The 23,105-nt window shown below is 45.0% G+C and overlaps 1 protein-coding gene across 1 annotated transcript in view; it reads left to right on the top strand.

Moving 5' to 3' along the window:
- EYA2 (EYA transcriptional coactivator and phosphatase 2) overlaps positions 1-23,105 on the top strand; it is a 211,271-nt gene that overhangs the window by 92,660 nt on the left and 95,506 nt on the right. The window contains exons 8-9 of the mRNA XM_034641397.1: positions 10,838-10,980; positions 17,707-17,790. Of these exons, the coding sequence (XP_034497288.1) occupies positions 10,838-10,980; positions 17,707-17,790 (227 nt within the window). The remainder of the gene's footprint in view (positions 1-10,837; positions 10,981-17,706; positions 17,791-23,105) is intronic.

Here is a 23,105-nt window from a genome sequence, read left to right as displayed (position 1 = left end):
CATGGCTATTGGTGGTTGTGATCTGAGCTCTCATAGGAAGGATGGACTGTATATGGGTCCCAATTGTAATGAACTGGTCACCCAAGGGTTAATCCAGCCCTTGGGTATATTTTGTTGGCCTTTCTCTGTGTGTGTGTGTGTGTGTGTGTGTGTGTGTGTGTCTTTAATCATACCCATGTTTAAAATTTTTACCTAAAAATTCTAATTTCTGCTTTCCCTTGAAAGTAGATCTGGTCTTCTCTTGAAAGCAAATCTGAACCTGGTCACTTAGGTCTGCCTTCCTAAGTGACGACACTTGGCTGGCTGAGTCATGTCTGCCCCACTCAGACAGGGCACACACAATTCCACATCTGGCCAATGTACTTCAAGTTCATTACCTGCCTGGCCCATGTAGGCAGTAGAGTTGGTAAGCCCTAGTCCTCAAAGAAGGAAACCAGTATTATTGCCCATCTGCGATGTGCCAAGCACATATCTGTGTGGTCTTCTCATTTCACATATTTATATATTGATTCAACAAACATTTATAAAGCACCTGCTGTTGTCCAGGCACTCGTTAGTTTAGGAAATAAAATATAGTGCAACATAGACTTGATTCTTGCAGACAGAAATCAAATGATCACATAAATACAGAATTACAAACTATGATAAGGAAGGTCACAATCCTCACAAAAACTGGTTTTCAGTTACCGTCTCTTATCCAGATAAGAGCAATGAAGATCAGAGTGATAAGTAACTTGCTAGCAATTGGTAGAATTGGGATTTGAACTCAGGCCTGTTGGGCTCCATAACCAGTGTTCCTGGATATTCAGTAACCACACATAGCTGAGATTATGTTATGTAAAACCCATTTGAGAACAGAAGGGCAGTGACCATCAAACCTTGCTTCTCTCATGGAGAATTCTAGAATCTTTTTAAAAAATCCTCACACATGTATGTTTTCAATAGCACAACAGCTTCAGGAATCTCTTTTATTGGGGTGCCTGGGTGGCTCAGTCAGTTAAGCATCTGCCTTTGGCTCAGGTCATGATCTCAGGGTCCTGGGATCAAACCCCATATCGGGCTCCCTGCTCAGTGGGGAGTCTGCTTCTCCTCCTCCCTCTGCCCCTCCCCCTGCTAGTGTGCACTCACTCGCTCTCTCTCTCTCTCCCGAATAAATAAATAAAATCTTTAAAAAAAAAAAAGAATCCCTTTTATTGGTCAGGACTTTTTGGCTTCAAAAGATAAAAGATATAACTCAAACTAGTTTAAGCAAAAAAAGGAATTTTTAAAGATTTATTTATTTTAGAGAGAAAGCACACACACAAGTGGGGGGAAGGGTAGAGGGAGAGAGAATCTCAAGCAGACTCCCCAGTGAGTGAAGAACTTGACACAGGGCTCAATCTCACCACCCTGAGATCATGACCTGAGCAGAAACCCAAGAGTCAGACACTCAACCAACTGAGCCACCCAGGCGCCCCCCAAAAAAGAATTTTTAAATATATGTAACCAGCATGTATAAGGATTCAAGGCTGAGTCCAGGGGTTCAAATGATAATTTTGGGCCTCAGTCTCTTTCTTCCTCTGGTTCTTCATTTTCTTGGGTTCATTTCACTCTCGAGCAGGCTCTCCCATTGTGGTGGAAAAGACGATCACCAGCTGCTTCAGGATTCAGTCCTGCCTGCTTATCTACCCCCTGAGAGTTCCTCCCAGACAACCCTTCTGTTGGCCCAGCTTAGGTCACATGCCTGTCCTCACACCAGTCTCTGTGGCAGTGGATGGAATTCTGGGATGGGACAGCAAACCTGGGTCTCATGCCCACAGCAGGAGCTAGAATTGGGTCACCCCCACCCAGACCACGTGGGCTGCATGAGAGAGATGGTTTCCCAAAGAAACCCAAAGCACACTACCCAGGGGAAGACAGGAGATGAGCTGGGTGGGCCAGAGTAACAGGTGTCCACCACCCACGGGACCCACCTAGATTAGGAGCACCATGTGGGAGAGTCCACGTCCTGATCCCTGGATGATGTACATCCCTGTGCAGCTAACTCTCCAGCCTGTGGATTAATTCTTTCCTTCCATAGATCTGCTATGCATATGTCTTCTCTTGTCTGAGGTGATTTAGGCTTATTATCCTTAAATGACATGACAGCAATCAATTAGAATGCCCAGATGTAAAGTAGATATCATTGCATTTTGTTCTCTTTTCTTTTCAGTGGGTTTTTCAGAACCCACTGATATTCTGGGGCTTGTAGACATTAAGTTAACATGACAGTGTATGGACATTCATTCAATCAGTACTGGTTGATGGTTAGAAAAAGAACAGTAGTTGAGACTTTTTTTTTCCTGGGATTCTTGGTACAGCTGTTCCTTTTAGCCCTTATATTTTCCATCACTAGGGACAAGTTAACTATCCTTGGTTTGGTGACAAATGGAAACAACATGGCCAGGCATTTTTAAGTCAGTTTTTTTTTTTTTAAAGATTTTATTTATTTATTCGACAGAGATAGAGACAGCCAGCGAGAGAGGGAACACAAGCAGGGGGAGTGGGAGAGGAAGAAGCAGGCTCACAGCAGAGGAGCCTGATGTGGGGCTCGATCCCATAACGCCGGGATCACGCCCTGAGCTGAAGGCAGACGCTTAACCGCTGTGCCACCCAGGCGCCCCAAGTCAGTTTTTTTTTTTTTTTAAGTAGGCTTCACATCCAGAGTGGAGCCCAGTGCACGGCTTGAACTCATGACCCTGGGATCAAAGACTTGAGCTGAGATCAAAAGTCAGACACTTAACCGACTGAGCCACCCAGGTGCCCCTTTTAAGTCAATTTTTAAGGAAGTTCAGGGCTTGAGCATTGATTTTCGTCATTGTGATTTCATCACCGTATTTAATGAATGCATAGTACCTAGGTAACAACTTCCAAATTGCTTTCTTTGAAGGGCATGAGATTTAACAAACTTTTCTTTGTCAGAGTACTAAATTATCTTTGACCATCCTTGTTTTCAGAGTGTGGCCACTCCAGTTGGCTTCAGAGAGGAAATATAAGCAGGAAATCCTTAAGTAGATGCCACTATCTATGTATAATTTGGAACTGGATTCCAAAAACTTACTTCCCAAGAATTTGGAGTATGTGGGAAGGTTATCTTTGTTCTCCATCAAGAGCAAACATAAAGCTTCATTGTATCTCTTTGAAACTTTTCTTTATTGTTTCCCCCTGTTCTTCATTTATCTCTTGGTCTAAGGTTCAACAATAAGTGGTTGAGATGGTTTTTACTGTGTGTCTAACAAGCTCACATAAAATCTAATGACATAAATAGTTGTCAGCTGTAACTTAGGTCTCTTGCCTCTTTTCCCCAGTGTCTGTTATAAAGGAAGGGCATGTAAGCATGCATGTGTGCACATGCTCACGCGTGCACACACAGACACACAAGCACTCTCTTAAAATTTCCCATAAAAACTCCACTTTTGAAATTATCCAGGATCTCCTTGAGTGGTTGGTTCCAAATTCCAGAGCCTCAAGAGGTTTATATGTTATTGATAGATCATGCTCACGCTCTACATTGCCTGGATACAGTATCCTGATGCTTTTCTCCACCCCAGCCCCCAGCCCAGCCTGCACTGATACACATTAACAGTTATACAAAGTCCAAACAATTTACAGATGATTGCAGGGCAATTTGCTGAGGTAGAGGGCAAAATCTGAACATATAACGTTACTCAAGAGAAAAAAACAAATTAGTAGTGATTGCTTAAGGGCTCTTTTCTTTTCAAACTTTTCAATATGAGGCAGATTATCTAAAAAGACAATTGGGCAGACATCGGAGCTCCTGATTCTCAGGTCTTTGGATTCCAGGACTTATACCAGTGGGGCCCAACCCCTCCAGACTCCCCCTACCCCCAGTTCTGAGGCCTTCAGCCTCAGAATAAATTATACCATTGGCTTTCCTGGTCTTCCAGCTTGCAAACAGCAGATTGCGGGACTCCTGACCTCTATAACTGCATGAACCAATTCCTATAGTAAATCTCCTCTTATATCTATATTTACATGCATCCTATCAGTTCTGTTTCTTGGGAGAACCCTGACTAATACACCATGGGTCAAAGAGAAAAGCCAAAAGAAAATTTAAAAGTATTTTGAACTTAATGAAAATGAAAACACAGTGTGTCAAAATGTGTAGAATGTCACTAAAGCAGTACATAAAGGGAAAACTTCTAGCACAAATGCCTATGTTAGAAAAGAAGAAAAATTTCAAGCCAAACACCTCATCTTCCACCTTAAGAAATTAGAAAAAGAAAAGCAAATTACACTCAAAGTAAGAAGAAGAAAGGGAACAATAAAGACAAGAATGGAAATCAGTGAAATCTGAAAACAGAGAAACAAGAGAGAAAATCAGTGAAAACAAAAGCTGATTCTTTGAGAAGATAAAGAAAATTTATAAAACTCTAGATAGGCTGGTACATAAAAAAGAGAGAAGACATAAATTACCAATAAAATGAGAGTGGTGACATCACTACAGACCCGACAGATATTAAAAGGACATTAATGCAATTTTATGAACAACATCATGCCAATAAATTCAACAACTTAGATGAAATGGACAAATTCTTTATAGGACAAAAACTTCCCAAACTCCCTCAAGAAGAAATAGATGACCTAAATAGATCTATATCTTTAACAGGCCTACATCTATTAAATAAATTGAATTTTCTGTTAGAAATCTTCCCGCAAAGAAAGCACCAGGCCCTGATGGCCTCACTGATTAAGAGTACCAAACACTTAAGTAAGAACTATCAATTCTACAAAAAATTTTAAGAAAATTGAAGAGGAAATAATACTTCCGAATTCATTCTATGAGGCCAGCATGACCCCAATGCCAAAACTAGATAAAGACATTATAAGAAAAGGAAACTAGGGGCACCTGGGTGGCTCAGTCATTTAGGCATCTGCCTTCAGCCCAGATCATGATCCTGGAGTCCCGGGATAGAGCCCCACATAAGGCTTCCTGCACAGCGGGGAGTCTTCTTCTCCCTCTGACTCTCCCCCATCTCGTGCTCTCTCTCTCTCCCAAATAAATAAAATCTTTAAAAAAAAAAAAAGTAAGGGAAAGGAAACTATAGACCAATATCCCCCATAAATGTAGATTAAAAATTTCTAAACAAAATGTTAGCAAATCAAGTCCAGCAATATATGAAAGAAGAATAATATATTATGACCAAGTGGGATTTGTCCCAAGAGTGCAAAGTTGATTTAAATTTTGAAAATCAATATAATTTGCCCATAAGTAATTAACTGGAAAGAAAAAAGAGGTCACCTTAATAAATGCAGAGAAAGCATTTGACAAAATTTGTCATCTGTTCCTGATAAAAATTCCAAATTAGGAATAGAAGGGAACTCTTTATTAGAAAAAGACATGCTATGGACTGAATGCTTGGATTCCCCTCCAAATTTATATGTTAAAGCCCTGTTACCCAAAGTGATGGTATTTGGAGGTGGAGTCTTTGGGAGGTTATTAGGTAATGAGGGTGAAGCCCTCATGAATGGGGTTAGTGCCATTATAAGAAGAGACACAGAGAAATAATATATCTCTCTCTCTACCATGTGTGGATATAGCAAGAAGGTGTCCATCTGAAAACCAGGAAGAAGATTCTGACTAGGAGCAAAATGGGCCAGTGCCTTGATCTCAGACTTCCAGCCTCCAGAAATGTGGGAAATAAATCTTTGCTATTTAAGCCACCCAGTCTGTGATATTTTGGGGGAGTTCATATGTCTTTTTTTTAATAATAATTTATTATGTTATGTTAGTCACCATACAGTATATCCTTAGTTTTTGATGTAATGTTCTATGATTCATTATTTGCATATAACACCTAGTGCACCATGCAATATGTGCCCTCCTTAATACCCATCACTCTGTGATATTTTTGTCATAGCAACCCAAGTTGACTAAAATAGGATAGCTGCAAAAAACCTACAACAACTCCCCAAGTTCAGAAGCAAGATAAAGATGTCTACTCTTACCAATTCTGTTCTCCATTGTACTGGAGATTCTAGCCAGTGCAATAAGACAAGTAAATTAAAGCCTCCATATTGGAAAAGAAGCAAAACTTCATAAAGGGAAAAGAAGTTAAATGATATGATCACCTATGTAGAAAATTAGAATTTATTTAAAAACTAAAACTAAAAACAATTTAGCAGTGTTGCAGAGTACTAGGTGAATATATGAAAATCAACTGTATTTCTATATAATAACAAGCAATAGGAAATAGGATATTTTTTTTAAAAGATTTATTTATTTATTTCAGAGAGAGAGTACAAGGGGGAGGGGCAGAGAGATAGAGAAACTTAAGCAGACTCTGTGCTAAGCATGGACCTGGATGTGGACTTGATCTCAAGACCCTAAGATCACGACCTGAGCCAAAACCAAGAGTTGGGCACTTAACTGACTATGCCACCCAGGCGCCCAGAAATAAGATTGTTTTAAATGTCATTTACAGTACTATCAAAAAATATTGAATACTTTCATTTCAATGCTATTTCACTTCATTTCATTTCATATTCAGTGCTACTGAATAAATCTGCCAAAAGATGTGCAAGAGTTGTACACTTAAAACTATAAAGCACTACTGAAAGAAGTGAAGACTTTAGTAAACGGAGAGAGCTCACAGCTCAGAAGACTTAATATTATTAAGGTGTCAGTTCTCCACAAATTGATCAATATATTTAACACAATCTCTGTCAATATCGCACAGTTTTATATAGAGATTGGCAAGCTGATTCTGAACTTCATTCTGAACAAAGGACCTGGGATAGCCTCAATAGCTCTGACACAGAAAAACAAAGTTGGAAGGCCAACACTACTTGATTTTAAGACTTACTACAGAGGCACAGTAATCATGACAATATGGTGTTGGCATAAAGATAGACAAGTATATCAATGTACCAGAATAGAGAATGCAGAAATAAATGCATGTGTATATGGACAAGTAATTTTTGATAAAGTTTCAAGACAATTCAATGGAGAAAGGATAGTCTTTTCAACAAAAGATTCTGGAACAACTGGATGTCTGTATTCATAAAAACTGTACTTCAGTCCATACCTCACATGACATAAAAGAGTTAACATAAAATAGATCATAGACCTAAAAATAAAACCACAAAACTTCTAAGGAAAACAGGAGAAAATCTTTGTGACTTTGGGCTAAGCAAAGAGTTCTCATATATGACACCAAAAATATGATCCAAAAAGAAAATAAATTATATAAATTGGCTTCATGAAAATTTAAAATATTTGCTCTTTGAAAGACACTGTTAGAATGAAAAGAGTCTGGGAAAAATTAATTGCAAAGCATGTATCTGATAAAGTATGTTGTATTCAAGTTCTCCAAAGAAAATAGCTTTTAAATAAATTCTATCTAATTTTCTACATAGGATAGAGAGAGAGAGATAAGAGATTTATTATAAGAAATGGTTCAGATCAGCAGGTCCCATGATCTGCCTTCTACAAGCCAGAAAACCAGCAAAGCCAGTAGAGCAATTCAATCTGAGTCAGAAGGCCTGTGTGTCAGGAGCTCCAACGTCTGAGGCAGGAAAAGATGGACATCTCAGCTCAAGAGGAAAGATAATTTGGGGGCACCTGGGTGGCTTAGTCCTTAAGCATCTGCTTCGGCTCAGGTCATGATCCCAGGGTCCTGGGATGGAGCCCCACATCAGGCTTCCTGCTCAGCAGGAAGCCTGCTTCTCCCTCTCCCACTCCCCCTGCTTGTGTGCCCTCTCTCGATGTCTCTCTCTCTGTGTCAAATAAATCTTTAAAAAGAAGAAGAAGAAGAAAGATAATTTGCCCTTCCTCTGCTTTTTGTTCTATTTGGGCCCTCAGCCGAATGGGTAATGCACCTCCCCACATCAGTCTACTGATTCAAATGCTAATCTCTTATGGAGACACCCTAGTAGACATACCCAGAAATAATGTTTTACCAGCCCATCAACTTGACACACAAGATTAACCATCACATACATGTAATATGTAAGGAATTCTCAAAACCCAAGACTAAGAAAACAACTCAGTAATGAAATGGGCAAAGTATTTGAGCAGACATTTTACCAAAGAAGACACAGGGATGGCAAAAAACAAAACAAAACAAAACACCTAATTCAGATGCTGATCATTAGTCATTAGAGAAGTACAAATTAAATCCACAATGTGTACCCCTTAGAATGGCTGTTATCATGAAGACTGACCATACTAAAGGTTGGCAAGGATGTGGAGCAAACTAGAACTCTCTTACCCCGCCGGTGGTAGTGTGAAATGGTACAATCACTTTGGAAAACAATTTAGCAGTTTCTTAAAAAGTCAAACATAGACTCACCACATGATCTTGGAATCACACTGGTAAAAAGAAAGTTTACATGAATACCAAGATTGATGTGTGAATGTTTGTAGCAAAACTAGAATCAACCCAAATGTCCACCCACAGGCGAGCAGGTGGAGCGTGGTGTATGGGGACGGTAGAACAGTCCTCAGCAACACGAAGGAAGGAACTATCCCTACGCGTGGCAACATGGACTGACTCGCAAAACTATCATTCTGGCTGAAAGAAGCCAGACGAAGAAAGAATATATACTGTGTGATTCCATTTATTTAAAACTCTAGAAAAAGCAAACTAATTTCTAGGGAGAGAAAGTGTATCGGTGGTCACGTGGGGAGTGGGGTGGGAGGAAGAGATCACAAAGGGATTACAAGGAAACCCTGGAGGTGATGTAAAAGTGCAAGGAGGGAGAAAGAAAAAGAGTAAAATGACCCCAAAGAAGGTTTATGCAAATTGCTTTAGCCTCTGTACCTCTGACTGTGAACTTTGAATCTTGACACTTCATTCTCAAGAATGTAAAAGGTTGGGAAAAGGCCTGCTTTTTCGGGGGCGGGGAGGGGAGTCTTTTTTTTTTTTTTTTTTTTTTTTGAGAGAGAGCAGAGTGAGAGAGAGATACAGCATGAGTGGGGTGGGGGCAGAGGGAAGGGCAGAGGGAGACGGAGAAGAAGGCTCCCCACGGAGCAGGGAGCCCAATGGGGGGCTCAATCCCAGGACCCCGGGATCAGGACCTGAGCCAAAGGCAGACGCTTCACCAACTGAGCCACCCGGGTGCCCCGGGAGACTCTTAATATATTGGCTTCCCCCACACCTTATTTAAACATTTCTTAGATGCCTGATGTATTCCTTTTTCAATGTGTCCTGAAAAGTTGGGGAGTTGGGAGATGGCCCCACAGTCCTGACAACTCAAAACCAAACCTTTGCTTATTATGTCCTTAGTCTGCTAAGAAGTTTTAGAAATATTATATAAACCAAGTTAAGTCCCTTGAGTTTTGGAGGGAAATCATCTTTCCAGGGTAGCGGGAAAAAAATCAGTCCATTGCCAAGTAGTTTTAGACAAAAGCATTTTCCTCCTAATGATCCAAGAACTGGCGATTATGGAAGGAGAGATGAAGTCCTCAGGATACATTTGGGAACTAAACCCAGCAGCCGTAAAATGAGAGAGTGGGATGGGGTGCCCTCCACGGTTCCCTGCCTGTGTATGCTTCTGTCACTCTAACGATGGGGGCTGGCCCAGACTTAGTGTCCAGGGTAACACAGACACGTCATCCTACTTCATGAGTTCAATAAAGACAATAAACTCTGATAAAAAGTCATGTATTTCAAACTTCTGTGCTTAAAAAACAACACAGTGCGGATTCTGGCTTTGGGACCTGGGTCCTAGGAGGATGCTGCTCACTCATTGGGGGGGGGGGTCATCAGACGGTTGCCTGAGGGCATGCATATGGCAGCCTCTCTGTGCCTCCTAGAAGCACCAGCTCAGTGGAAGCCGCAGGTGGCTGCCTTCTGCTCTGCAACCTTCTCACTGACCCTGCACACACAGGTCAAGCCAGAGCTCAGTTCAGATCATTTACTGACATGTCCTCAGTGCCAGCCCTGTACTTTTAATAGAGAATGAAGCAAGCCACATAGGGAGAGCAACACAGAGAATTCTCCCTGCACACGTCCCTTTTGCCCCAAGATGTGCGTCTCTTAAAGATAGAAAAGTTTGCTGCCCTGCTCCTTTTAAATACTGATTTTCTTCCTTCTGAGAATCTGGGGATTCTCAGGCTTTGGGATACAGAGAGTTGCAAACACAAAGCTTTGCTCACTGTCCCTACAACTCCCCCAGCAGCCCACCCTCACTTCCCTAGAGTTCCACTCAGGTATCCCCTTATCCGTGAGGCCCTCCCTGACTAGCCCTGTAGCAATTAGTAACCTCCCAGCACTCCCGGTCCCCATCCTGGCTGTTAATTCTCTGTAACATGCAGGACGCCTGGGTGGTTCAGTCAGTTAAGCATCTGCCTTCAGCTCAGGTCATGATCCCACGGTCCTGGGATTGAGTCCTGCATCGGGATCCTTGCTCAGTGGGGAACCTGCTTCTCCCCCTGCCTGCCACTCGCCCTGCTTGTGCACTCTCTCTCTCTCTCTCTCTCTCGTTCTCTCTGACAAATAAATACATAAAATCTTAAAAAAACAATTCTCTGTAACACGCATCCTCACCTAGCATGTTAGATACTCACTTGTTTGTCTGACACCCCTCTCCTCCCCTCCGACTAGAAGTTAAGTACTATGAGAAGCAGTGCCTGGAACTATGCCTGCTCGTGAATCTTTGCTCCGGGAGTGAATGATTATGAATAGGCAGCCGAGGGGGGACCGTTAAGAGCAGTTTTGATCCCATGAGATCTTTGCCTTCTGCACTGCCTTTGGGACCTAACACTATGGAGCTGGTTCTGGTGGAGTGATATTTCCTGGGAGGAGTCACTCAGCAAAACTTCTGATATGTCCACCCCCCTTTCCTGCACCAGGGGAATATAACACACACAATGGACCCTCCACGCCGGCGAAAGAGGGAGACACGGACAGGCCGCACCGAGCCTCTGACGGGAAGCTCCGAGGCCGCTCGAAGCGGAGCAGTGACCCCTCCCCAACAGGGGACAATGAGATCGAGGTAACTCCAGACTGCCTGTTTGACTTGGTGAATGTAATCTCTACCTGTGACTGGAACAGGAGCATAAGGGACAGAGTTCTGTCCATGCACACAGGGGAGAATGACCCTTTGTGTCCACGAAGCTCTAAGTAATGGAGGAAAGAACACTTGATGGGAAGGTGGAGAATTGTGTTGGCCGTAAGGAAGCCCTGTTGACAGACCAGGCTAGGAAAAGTGACCCTGGAGAAAGTAAAGAACATAAAACACAGGTTCTCAAATGTAGGCAGCAGCAAAATCACCCGGGGGCCCATGAAAACCCAGACTGCTGGTTTCCAGTTTGTTAGATTCGGGGGCGGGGAGAGGGAAGGGGACTGAGAATTTGCATTTCCAGCAAGTTTCCAGAATGTGCAGTTGTTGCAGGGCTAAGGACCACACTTTGAGAGGCCCTGGTAAAGACACCAGTGGGCAGTGGACCCTCCCAGCTGGGTTAGAAGGTTCTTAACCCTGGCTACATTTGCATATCACTGGGATGCTTTTTAAACTGCAGGTGCCCAGGCCCCATCCCAGACTAATGAAACACACATTGCAAGGGAGTTCTAAAAGTCACCCTCGAGGTCCTATCAGGGCTTGGATATTTATGTCTGGAGACAGGAGGCTGGCTCAGATGCGCTTGCATCGTTTCTATGATGCTGAGTTTCTTAGACACTAGCTCGCAACCTGGGCTATGCCTTAGAATCTCCTGGGGGAGCATTGAGAGCCTTCATTCTTAAGCTGCACCTCAGATCAATGAAATCCAATTCCCTGAGAGAGGGACAAAGGCATCAGCATTTCAAAGCTCCCCAGATGATTTCCGGAGTGCAGCCCAGGCTGAGAAGGGCTAGTCTGAGGGATGTGCCAATCTTTTTTTTTTTTTTTTATCATGTTCGGTTAGCCGCCATATAGGACATCATTAGTTTTTGATGTAGTGATGTGTGATTCACTAGTTATGTATAACACCCAGTGGGATGTGCCTGTCTTTTGTAATAAAGCAAGTGTAGGACTATTCGTCAAGCACTGACATTTTCCCACACAAACAAAAAAGAACAGCATGCATGAGAGAAGGGGGAAGGGTACTAGTGGGGGCAGAGGCAAAACGGATGCCCCAAAAAACAGATGGAAGCAACCATTCGATATCTAGGGAGAAAAATGGACATGTTCATTGGTTTGTACTTCTTTGCCGAAGGCAGAAATACAGGAGGGCAGATCTGTTGGCTTGAGTGTGCTACGGGGACACAGGCAGTATCGTCAAAGTCTGGGTCTGTGCCGGGAGATCCAAATGCATCATCATCCCATCTCTGTTCATAATCCTGTACAACGAATGTATGCAGCAACTGCAAAGCTCAGCCCACAAACTCAGATGTGCTAAGAAATATATTCACCATTTCCTTAAAGTCAAAGTAATTTTGACTCTGAGTCCCCATCCCATCAGGGTGGTTAAGAAACTCCGCCTCATTATTGGGGCCCCTTGCCCCAGAACTGTATGAAATTCTCAGAGCTCAAGAGGTCTCAGAAGACAGAATAAGAGCCCCTCATGTCCAGGATTTGAGGTGGTGGCTGCATCCGTCCTGGTTGTCAGTACCCACCACGGTCGATGAGAGTCCATGCAGTCTCAGGACTTCTGGGTTTCCGTGCCATACACTGGGCATAGCAATCCTTGTCGAAAATGGGAACCTTGGAGTATGAGATACAATCCTTCAGCTGCAAGCAAGAGAAACCAGTTCTGGTTTTAAGCAAAAGGGAATTTACGGAGAGGGAGCAACATGGAGAGAAAGTCATAAAACCAAGGTTAGAAAGAACAGTAACGGGCACCTGGGTGGCTCAGTTGGTTGGGCGTCTGCCTTCGGCTCAGTCATGATCCCAAGTCCTGGGATCGAGGCCCTCATTGGGGCCCCTGCTAGGGGGGAGCCTGCTTCTCCCTCTGCCTCTGACCCTCCCCCTGCTTGTGCTTGTTCTCTCTCTCTCTCTCTCTGTCAAATAACTAAAAAAAAACTTTAAAAAAAAAAAAAAAAAAGAAAAGAAAAGAAAGGTAACAAACAAAGGCTGTGCTGAGGACTCTCGGGAACCTTGAGGATCCTGCCCTCCTAGAGAGTAAACCATGGGAGATTCTAGTGCCACTTGACTCAGTGTCTGATTCCAAGCAGACAGCACCCCACTGGCCTGGCTCAGGCTTGCCCTTGATTGAACCAAGACAGCACCGAATGGGAAAAGAAACCCAAGAGTGCTCTTACCAGGCAGGGACAGATTCTGGGTGCCCAACAACAAATGCCCACCCCAGGGCTTTTGCGAGTTAGCCAGCATTCACTAGTAGAGCTGGACTAGTTAGCCAGGATTCGCTGGTAGGGTTGTTAGTGCTTGTTTATGGCCGGTGTCTGTCCCAGCTGTCCCAGAGGGTGTTAAATATTCTGAATACCACGCTCGTCTCCTACCCTTGGTCAGCCTCCTGAGGTAGACCAGCAGCCACCCCCACTGAGAGCTTGCCCCCCCGGGGACGGCCACAGGGCCCCATCCCCATTGCTCACGGGACTGCTCTCAGTCCAAGGGATTTGTCCTCCCTTTTCCTGTAACTTTCCAACCCCTCTCCCTCTAACACCAAGGAGACTGCGCCATGCCCTCAGCAGGTTTAGGCCTTTGTAAAAGGCTAGGAGAAAATTTGTTTGCCTCAGGTTGTCTTTGTTTTTTCTGCCTCCCCTATTCCTGAGGATTCCTGCAGCTTCAAGTGGCAGGTCTAAGGAAATCACAGAGAGCAGTGCATACATTCATGTCTTTTTTTTCTTTCATTATTCAGTCATTTAACGTGGCTTCTGCTCTAGGGAGGGGTGGGGTGGAGAGACATTTTCTGCTAAACTGAGAAGGCAGATGGGGGTGACATGGAAGTCGGGGATTACGGGACGATATCATTCTGGAAACATCTGCTTCTCGATTCCAGAGGAAAGAACCACTGGGCAAGAACAGTTGAAAAGGTGCGAGCCGTGTTTCACTTCCGTGCTTAATATCTGCGTGGAGGGTCTGCCCCAGTCACACCTCCTAAGTCTTTGGCACTGTTGCTAAAATGACAGAAGCCCGCGAGGAGAAGTTATGTTGAGAAGTGGAAAGGAGAGAAGTTCTGAGTGTAGATTAGTTAAAATCCCTCGACTGCAGGTGCCAGAAACCAACTTGAGCTAGCTTAAGTGTAAAAGCAGGAGTTATTTTAGGGATCCCGAGATTCTCTCAGAACCGCAGGGCAGGGGACAGCGGAGTGTCAGCAAGGTCCTGGAAGCAGGAGGTAGACGGGGCAAGGAAGTACGTTTACACCTTCTCTCCCCACAGGCCACAGCACAGGTGCTAGAATCCCCCACCAACCGTGGTATCATTTCAGTACACGCGCTCACTGGCTCCTGGGCTCCACGCTCCTCCGGCCTCCCTCGGCTTCTGACTGAAACCAGGTCCTGGAAGAGTGTGGGGTCGTCTTCCCATCTTTCGTCCCTCTCTTCCCTGGAGACTGGCCCTCCCTGTCCCTCAGATCACGTGGCCACCAACAGCCACTCAAAGAAGAGGAATGTCTTTCTAGGTTCCAATTTCAGGTTTCCAAGGAAAGATCTCTGACCCAGTTGGGATTAGGGGCTTTCCCTGGCCCAAACCACAGTGGGCTAAGGAGTGGGGTCACCTGCAGAATAGCCACCAGGCACCTACCCACAACAGATCCAGGGCAGGGGAGGGAATATAGTAGATCAATGAATGGAGTCTGCATTCAATTTGAAAATATTTGCTGATTTTTTTAAATTCCCTTACCAAAATTTCTCAGTTTCACTGATCCTGCTGAGTTAGTTCAGATAAACTAGGACTTAGCGTATTGAAACCCAGGAGCCCTCCTTAAAAACAGTACTTGTCAAACTTTTTTTTTTTTTACCATGACCCATAATATAGAACTACACTTAATACCATGACCCAACACATACACACCCATAACTATAACTAGACCCAAAAACACAAAATAACTCTCAGATCTGCTGATTGTTTTGAAAATCCCTGCACTAACCGACCTTTTCCTCCTACAGACTACCCTTCCCTTCACTGTTAAAAGCATGGCAAAGGCCTGTGTGTAAGCACAGTCATTCACCTCCAGAGAGTTTTCCAGGGTAGCCCATTCAAGATGGCAGACTGAGTAGGGGGTCTTTGGCTCCCGCCCCCAACACGGGCTACACACACAATCAAGCCCTTTGCTTTTAAGAACAGTGATCACCAAGAAAACGAGGAAAAGCAACAATGTGAAAAATAAGGCCAGGATAAGGTAATAGGACTAGTGACAGGTAATTTAAGAAACAGGGATGTAGGGGCACCTGGGTAGCTCAGTCGTTGAGCGTCTGCCTTCGGCTCAGGGCGTGATCCCGGAGTCCTGGGATCAAGCCCCACATCAGGCTTCTCTGCTGGGAGCCTGCTTCTTCCTCTCCCACTCCCCCTGCCTGTGTTCCCTCTCTCGCTGGCTGTCTCTCTCTCTGCCAAATAAATAAATAAAATATTTTTTAAAAAAAGAAAAGAAAAGAAACAGGAATGTAGGAAAATTCTGATTGGTTTTCTTATAAGGATCCAAAGGAGCTCTTGCATCCATAGAACAAGAAATGGAGGCTCTTGGGAAGGAAATACTCAGAGACAAAATAAGAGTCACTGGAAATTTTTTAAATGACAGAATCAGAAGTTTAATAGAAGGGTTGGGAGGAAATGTTTAAGAAACCTCCCAGAACACAGATCAAAAAGACAAAATTATAGAAAACATATTTTTTTAAGTATAAGCCTTATCCATCAAAAAAGGGTCTAATTTGACTATGGGGAATTCCAGCAAGAGAGAACAGTGGAAAAGGTGAGAGGAAATCATTTAAAGAAATAAGATTGAATATGGTAGGTGCTGAACAGTATGAATTCAAAAAGACCGCACCTAAGTATATCCTCGCGGAACTTGAGGATTGCAAATATAACGATCCTAAAGTATCCGAGAGAGAAAAAAACCCAAACCTACATAGGACTGAAGGTCAGTGAAACATCACACTTCTCACTAGTCACACTGGACATCAAGCTAATCGAGGAATGCTCTCCAACATCTAGAGGACATTATTTTCCATTTGGAATTCTGTTCCCAGAGGAACCATAGAGCAAAATCAAGATAGATCAGATATGTCGGAATTCTGCTTACTAGCACCCTTTCAGAAGAAGCAGCTTAAGGATGTACTCAAGCAAAACAAGGAAGAAAACCAAGAGAGGGGCACCTGGGTGGCTCAGTTGGCATCCAACTCTTGATTTCAGCACAGGTCATGATCTCAGGTGCCTGGGATCGAGCCCCACATTGGGCTCTACACTCAGCACAGAGTTTGCTTGTCCCTCTCCCTCCTCTTCTGCTCCTCCCCCCCATGCCTGTGCTCACTCGCTCTCTCTCAAATAGATAAATAAAATCTTTAAAAAAAAGAAAACCGAGAGAGACTTGGGATCCAGGAAACAGTGGATCTCGTCTGGAAATGCAGTAAAAGGACATCTCAGGATACTAGCTCTGCAGAAGCCTGAAGATGATCCAGTCCACACTGGAACATTCTGTCACTGAGGAAGAACATCTTCGATACGGAGGGTGTAGCCGAATTTGAGATTCTAATGCAGTCACATCATTGGAAATAAAAAAAGAATTAAAGCAATTAATAAACTCCTGTAAAAACAGAAAGTTATTCCAGACAGGCATGGCTCCTATGCGAACAAACTGGGATATGGTATGATTTTGAGAAGGAACACAAGAAAGGACACGCTCTTAATGGGAGGAGCGGTCTCCTGAAAGCGGCTTTGGGGTTAGGACGCTGGACACACAGAGAAGGAAGGGAAATCCCGGCAGGTTCCTTGGCTCTACAGTGAACAGTAATCACAAGATGTGAGCACTCTTTACTGGTTACCAACTTTGAAAACCAGCATCTAGCCAGAGCACAGAAGATTGAAGTACAGCCCTGAAACCGAATGCATGAAACAGTCGATCCCCATTGGCAGTGAGCAAGGAAGGCTAGCGCTGCTCAAATCGGAGCAGGGAGGAGGTGGGGGGAGGGGTGGGACACCAACAGCCAAAATCTTCCGTGGGGGATTGACTGTTTCAGCCAGGGAGAGTGTCCAAAATGGGTAGTCTTGGGACTAGAGGGACTCACATATGTGAAAAATGTAAAGTCCTGGAGAAATGAGGGAGATTACCGTGAGCTAAATCCTCATCTTCTGCATTACTCAGTCCAGAGCTATTGTCTAAAGTTGGCAAACTGGTAAGTAAAGAAGGCCTAAGTATGTTACTTAGAGTTATGGAGGTAGCCACCAAAATTGCTAAAAACGGGAGTGTTGAGAAGTAACGGGGCTTACAGAGAGCGGTGAATGTAAAAAGGGCAGTACTTCAGTTTTTCAAACGACTTATATGATTTTTATTGCTGTTTTTGGCCTGAGCACCTCCATTTTTGAGCTTTTATGTGGCAGGCAAGGGCAGGCTTCTTGGGTCTGGCATCTCTGGGTTGATAGGAGCCCAGAATGGGCCATCAGAATACACTTTACACAGCTGAGGTTGGATGGGGACCCAGTGACACATCGGTGAGTCACATGTTTTATAACTTAAAGATAATGTTTTTCAAGATTTCTTTCTCCTCCCGGGGAATTAATTTCTGCAGACATTAAGTCAGATGCAAGCAAGTCCATTTGCCTCCATTCTTTTCCTCTCTTTCATCGCAGCGTGTGTTCGTGTGGGATTTGGATGAGACAATAATTATTTTTCACTCCTTACTCACCGGGACTTTTGCATCCAGATACGGGAAGGTAAGAATCCATTTTGTCTCTTCTCTTTTTTTTTTTTTTCCCCAACATGACAGTCTGTCCAGCTGGTTTGTCCTGGGAATTGTGGGGGCCGTTTATGAGGTGGCTTCTCCAACAAAGGCTGCCCCTCTGGGTCAGTCTGGGTTTGAGAGCTCCTATGGAATGTTCCCTCGACATGTGAAAATTTAATTAGCTTCCCCTTCTGTCGTCCCCCATGCCTTTCTTCCAACACATGAAGCGTTCAGCCTCCACTTGATGGGCTCTAAGCTCAGAACCTTCAGCTGTCTCCCTCCTAAGAGGGCAAGGAAACACTGCAGCCAAAAACAGTAATCTTAGCTGAAAAACGAGGTAAAGTATTTTTCTAGTTCCCTGTTGTTTATCTTAGTGTCTCCGGCAGATGAATTCCATTTTCCTTCCGTTTTTCTGAGACGAGGGGGAGGCATTTTGTCAGCTCCTGCGTGGACCTTTGCAACAGCTTTGCAAACGTATCATGGACAAATGATGTCAGGGAACCGTCCAGTTAGAATTCTGGGCAAATGCTATCAGCTGAGTGGTGGTGAATGGAAGAAATACTGAAAGCACCTTCCTAAGGCAAAAAGGACCCCAGCTGCTAACACCCAAAGCGGGCCGGTTGTCTGCATGCGTCCTGTTGGCCTCCCAGCAGACCACATGTGCATGCCATCTCTTCAGGGAGACGGGTGGGGGTGGAGGGACCGAGCTTTAGAGAACAGGCAAGCTATCATCTCCTCCGAGGTGAGCGACCTGTTGGCAGCTGCTTCCACGCATGGGTAGGAACCGTGAGACTCACCAGCGCCTGGAAAATATTTCTGTTTCTGTTTAGAGACCAGAAATATGATTTGACATCACCTCATGGCTTTTCCAGCTGCTCATGTTTTTTATGGGGGTTATAACAAGCTGGATGTGTAATTAGCAAGATAGATTTATCATCTGCCATTATGTTGTAAAGAATATAAAAATGGTGTCGGTGGTGCAGAAATCTCTTGCCACGTAGGAATGCAGTTAATATGTCTAGCAGTACCTGCGGGAAGTCCGGCGTGCGTCCTCGGACAGAGCACAGCTTAGGTAAAGGATGGCAGAGCCCAGAGCTGCTGAAAACACCGGAGTGGACTTGGCAGCCATTGCAAAAAGTGGGGCCGTCCCAAAGGGGCTAGAGTAGTGAGTGTCCCACTAGGTCTGGGTGTTTTAGGGTTTTTCTAACCACCCTGGTAAAGTCCCTGCGCCCTAAAATGCATGCCTTCGCCCTTCTTAGCCTTAGAGAGAGCCCTCCCTGAAGCCCTACAGCTGCGGGCCACAGCTGGGCTCTCGTGGACTATGTGGGGCTGTATAATCTTGAGGATGGCCTTTGTGTCTGTGTCACCACCATTCTTGAAACCGAACCATGGGAATCCTCAAGACGCGGGACAAAGCCCAGAGTGCCTTGCTGAGCCCATGCCACCCGATCCTCTCTCCAACCCCACCACCTAATCCCAGCTGCCTCCACCTCCAGCTGTCGAGCTTGCCCTTTATAGCTGCCTACAGAGGGGTCATCCTACAACCCAGGCCCTGTCGTGTCACTTCCCTGCTGGAATATGGTCACTGGCTTCCCCACGGACAAACCCTAATCCCTGCATCCCAAGGCCCTTCATGAGCTGGCTCCTGCCCCACTCCGCAGCCCCGTTTCCCACTACTCTTCTTAAGTTGCTTTCTGTCCTTAAACCTGGCCATGTTCTCTCCCATCTCTGCTGGGTTTCTCCCAGGAAGCACTGGATGCAGAGTGGGAAAGTGAGACGGGGAAGGGGAGGCGGCCAGTACACGTTGCATGAAGCGTTACTGCTGCCGGCCACTGGGGCTCAGTCCCTCCCGGGGGCCCTGGGAGACTCTGAGGAACACACCTCCAAGTGGACCCACCAACGAGTGGGGGTGCTGGCGTGTTTATCTGCATCTTCCCTTCCATCAGAGGTTGAGGGCTTCTGCTAGATTATTAGCTCCCTGCATTTCTGGCCCTCCCCAAGAGAGCCGTAGAGCACAGTGCTCATAACTGAAAGCCTCTGCGTGTACAGGGGTGGCCACAGCTGAAGGGATATAGAGAAGGGGCACACTGGAAGCCTCTGCTGTCATCTGGAATGTTGTAGCATCTTCTTTTACTAGATGAAATCTTACTTTCAGTTCTCGTTTTAAATGTGGCTTCCTTCAACAGGACTTTGATAACCACTCCCCTTTATCTAAATTGCAACCCTGCCTATTACTGCGTTTTTCATCTATAATTACACACTCACTGCCTGTCTCCCTTCTGTGTTGTATGTACCATGAGGGCAGGGCCTGTGAACGCTTTTTTACCTACCCAGCCAAACAGTGCTTGGGCCAGAATTGCTCAATAAATAGTTGTTGCATGAATAAGTCAGGACGCCCCTCTAGAATGAAAGCTACATGATGACAGGCACATTTTTGCCCTGTTTTGTTCATTGTTTTATCCCCAGTGCATAGAACAGTACCCCCCACTTAGAAGGCTTCAAATAAATATTTGCTGAAGGAAGGAAGGAAGGAAAATAGTATCAAAACAAAAAATGCCTAGCTGGTGGCCAACGACCAAATTCAGCCTGCAGACATTTTTGTTTGGCCCCTAGAGTGTTTGAAAAAATGTGAATTTGTCGCCAACGTTAAAAAATCAGGAGATTGCACAGACCAAAACAATCCAGATTTCCAGCTCTTCATGAAAAATTAGAAAATCTGGCAATCCTACTTTCTCATGTGGCAGCAATCAACGGGAGCTGAGTAGCGATGGGCCTCTTAGGAGGGGGTGTCTGCTCTGCAGCCCAACCACAGCCCCCACTTGGCCTGTTTAACCCACTTATGGGACCCTCCTGGCCCCACTGGCATCTGAGTTCTAACATCTGTCATAGAATTTCAGAACCACACAAGGTTGGAGTCGGAAGGACCTAGGAGACCAACATGCCCAAATAGTCTCCACGGTACCGAAGGAGAAACTGAGGCCCAGAGAGAGTAAGATCACCCAGGAGAGAATAAGAGTCGTATTTCAGGCTCACTTGCCTGCCTGTGAGCCCCCGGGATGCCCAGGGAAAACTGAGAGGAGAAGCTCTTGGAGCAGCCAAGTCCCCCGTGCCGTGTTCACTCCAATTCTAGAATTCACCACTCCCTCCTCCAGCTCTCCCTTAGGTGAGGAATGAGGGAGTTTTTTTATTTGCTAAAGCCAGGCACCCCAAGAGAGACCCAAAATAACCATGGCTTAAACGAGACAGTTTATGTCTTCCACGTCAACAGTCCACGGGTGAGCAGCTCGAGCTGGTAGGACTGCTCCACAGCACCAGGCACCAAGCCCCATACGTCCTCTGCTATCCCGGAACATTGCCCTCATTGGCAAGATAAAACCTAGCTCACCCCCAAGTGTGTGTTCCACTCAGTGGGATGGGAGAACAGGAAAAGGAGAATTTACCTCTCTTTATTTTACTTCATTTTTATTTTTTTCCCCTCTCTGCTAAGGGCCAGACTCAGAATCTCTGTATATCATTTCTAGTCACATCCCATTGGCTGAAACTTGATCACATGGCCACGTGTAGCTGCAAGGGAGTCTGGGAAACATAGTCTGGTCACATGCACCATTGAAGTTCAGGAATTCTATTATTCTGGAGAGAGAAAGGAAGAATAGATATTGGAGGACAGCTAGTGTTTCCTAGCACAAAGTACCAATGAGTAAGAGGAAGAACAACGAAAGAGGAAAATGTTGAGGAAAAAGATCCTAGAGGGCAATCATATTTGTAGGACTTAAGTTCCAAAGAGAGATCTGGACTACAGCAATAAACTTGGAAGTCAGAGAAGTATTGAGGACCTAGAGGAACACGAATATGAGCCCCGTTTTGCAGACAGAGTAACTGAGGCACAGGGAGGTGATATAGTCAAGGTATTCATAATAGAACTAAAACACATGGCCTTGACTTTTGGCCCACAGCTCTTTCTCTTTGTGCTTTTTCCAGAAGCCACAGCTATGTGGAGCTCATTATTAATAGCTGGTATCAAGCAGGAGTCCATTTGAAGCATGGAGTGTTTAAGCTATAAAGGGTATTATTGGATCACAATAATTGAAAAACTCAGAGGTATCTGGAATTCAGGTTGGGCTGGATCCAGGAGCACAAAGCAGTGTTCTCAGGGTTTTGTCTTTCTGTATCCCTCAGCCGACTTTCTCCATATAGCAACTCCCTGTCAGCAATCCCAGCTGAAAAAGAAAGCCTACTTCCGGAATTCCAGCCCAGCTCCCAGGCTTGAATCTCCTTGGCCCAACCTCTGTGGCTCTGATTAGCCAGCCTAGATCAAGAGCCGATGCCCGGAGAGAGCAGAGGAGTGGGTCAGCTCCATCCCAACTAAATGCACGGAATGGGGGAGGGATGTTTCCCAGAGGAAATTGAAATGCTCTTTCCAAAAGAGGGTGAGGACCACGGAGGTCCAGAATGGGTTATGAAGGCCAAGACACCCTGTACATCCATGCCAAGGCCCAGTGGCTCTTTGCTTATGGCCACTGCATTGAGCACTGTACAGGAAGCAGAAATCATACCAAATGTGGTCCCAGCCAAAGGGTAACTTGCTGTTTACTTAGGGATATAAGACCAACAGAGCTAAAATGATTAAGGAATGATTCAAAACAGAGTGTTTGAATTTTCAAACAGAAACTGGGCTCTCTTCCTGTTCCCAATCAGAGGCATGTGCTGCTCGAGGCTGTCATCTCTCCACTTCCTTTCCATCTCTTCCTACCCAGTGCTCAGTGCCAGAGCTTCCCTTTGGTAGCTGTACCTCCCTCATCTTGTGGATCCATTAGACATTCCCAGGAGAGCTGGAGCAGCCAGCAGTCGCTGCCTCTTCCCTAACCTCTTCTCCTCCCACCTTGCTCCCAGCAGTCCCCGAACTCTATTTTTTCCAGCCCGGATTAGGCAGATGCAAGGTGGTCAGGAGCCTTTCTTTGCCTGTGGCCAGGAAAGGACTAAGAGGGGTTCATCAGCCGTCTACCCGCGCCGGGGTTCATAGTAGGTCGGCCCTGACTCCTCTCTTCTGCCTTGCCTTCCAGGCAGCTCAATACCAATTGGAAACTCAACTCCAGGACCAGTTATGTGTGTCTTTTTAAAAACAGCTTTCTGGCGATAGAATCCATGTGCTCTGCCTGTACATTTCAGTCTGTACAGTTCGGTGGTTTCTTAGGATCTCACGGAGTTGTGCAGCCATCGCCACCATCTAATTTTAGAACATTGTCATCACCCCAAAAAGAAACCCCGTTCCTCTTAGCAGTCACTCCCTGTTTCCCCCAGTCCCTGGCC

The sequence above is a fragment of the Ailuropoda melanoleuca genome, chromosome 13 (genome assembly GCF_002007445.2).
Source record: "Ailuropoda melanoleuca isolate Jingjing chromosome 13, ASM200744v2, whole genome shotgun sequence".
In the NCBI taxonomy this organism is placed as follows: Eukaryota; Metazoa; Chordata; class Mammalia; order Carnivora; family Ursidae; genus Ailuropoda; species Ailuropoda melanoleuca.
Note: the sequence above shows the minus strand (reverse complement) of the source record. Positions and strands in the feature narration are given on the sequence as shown.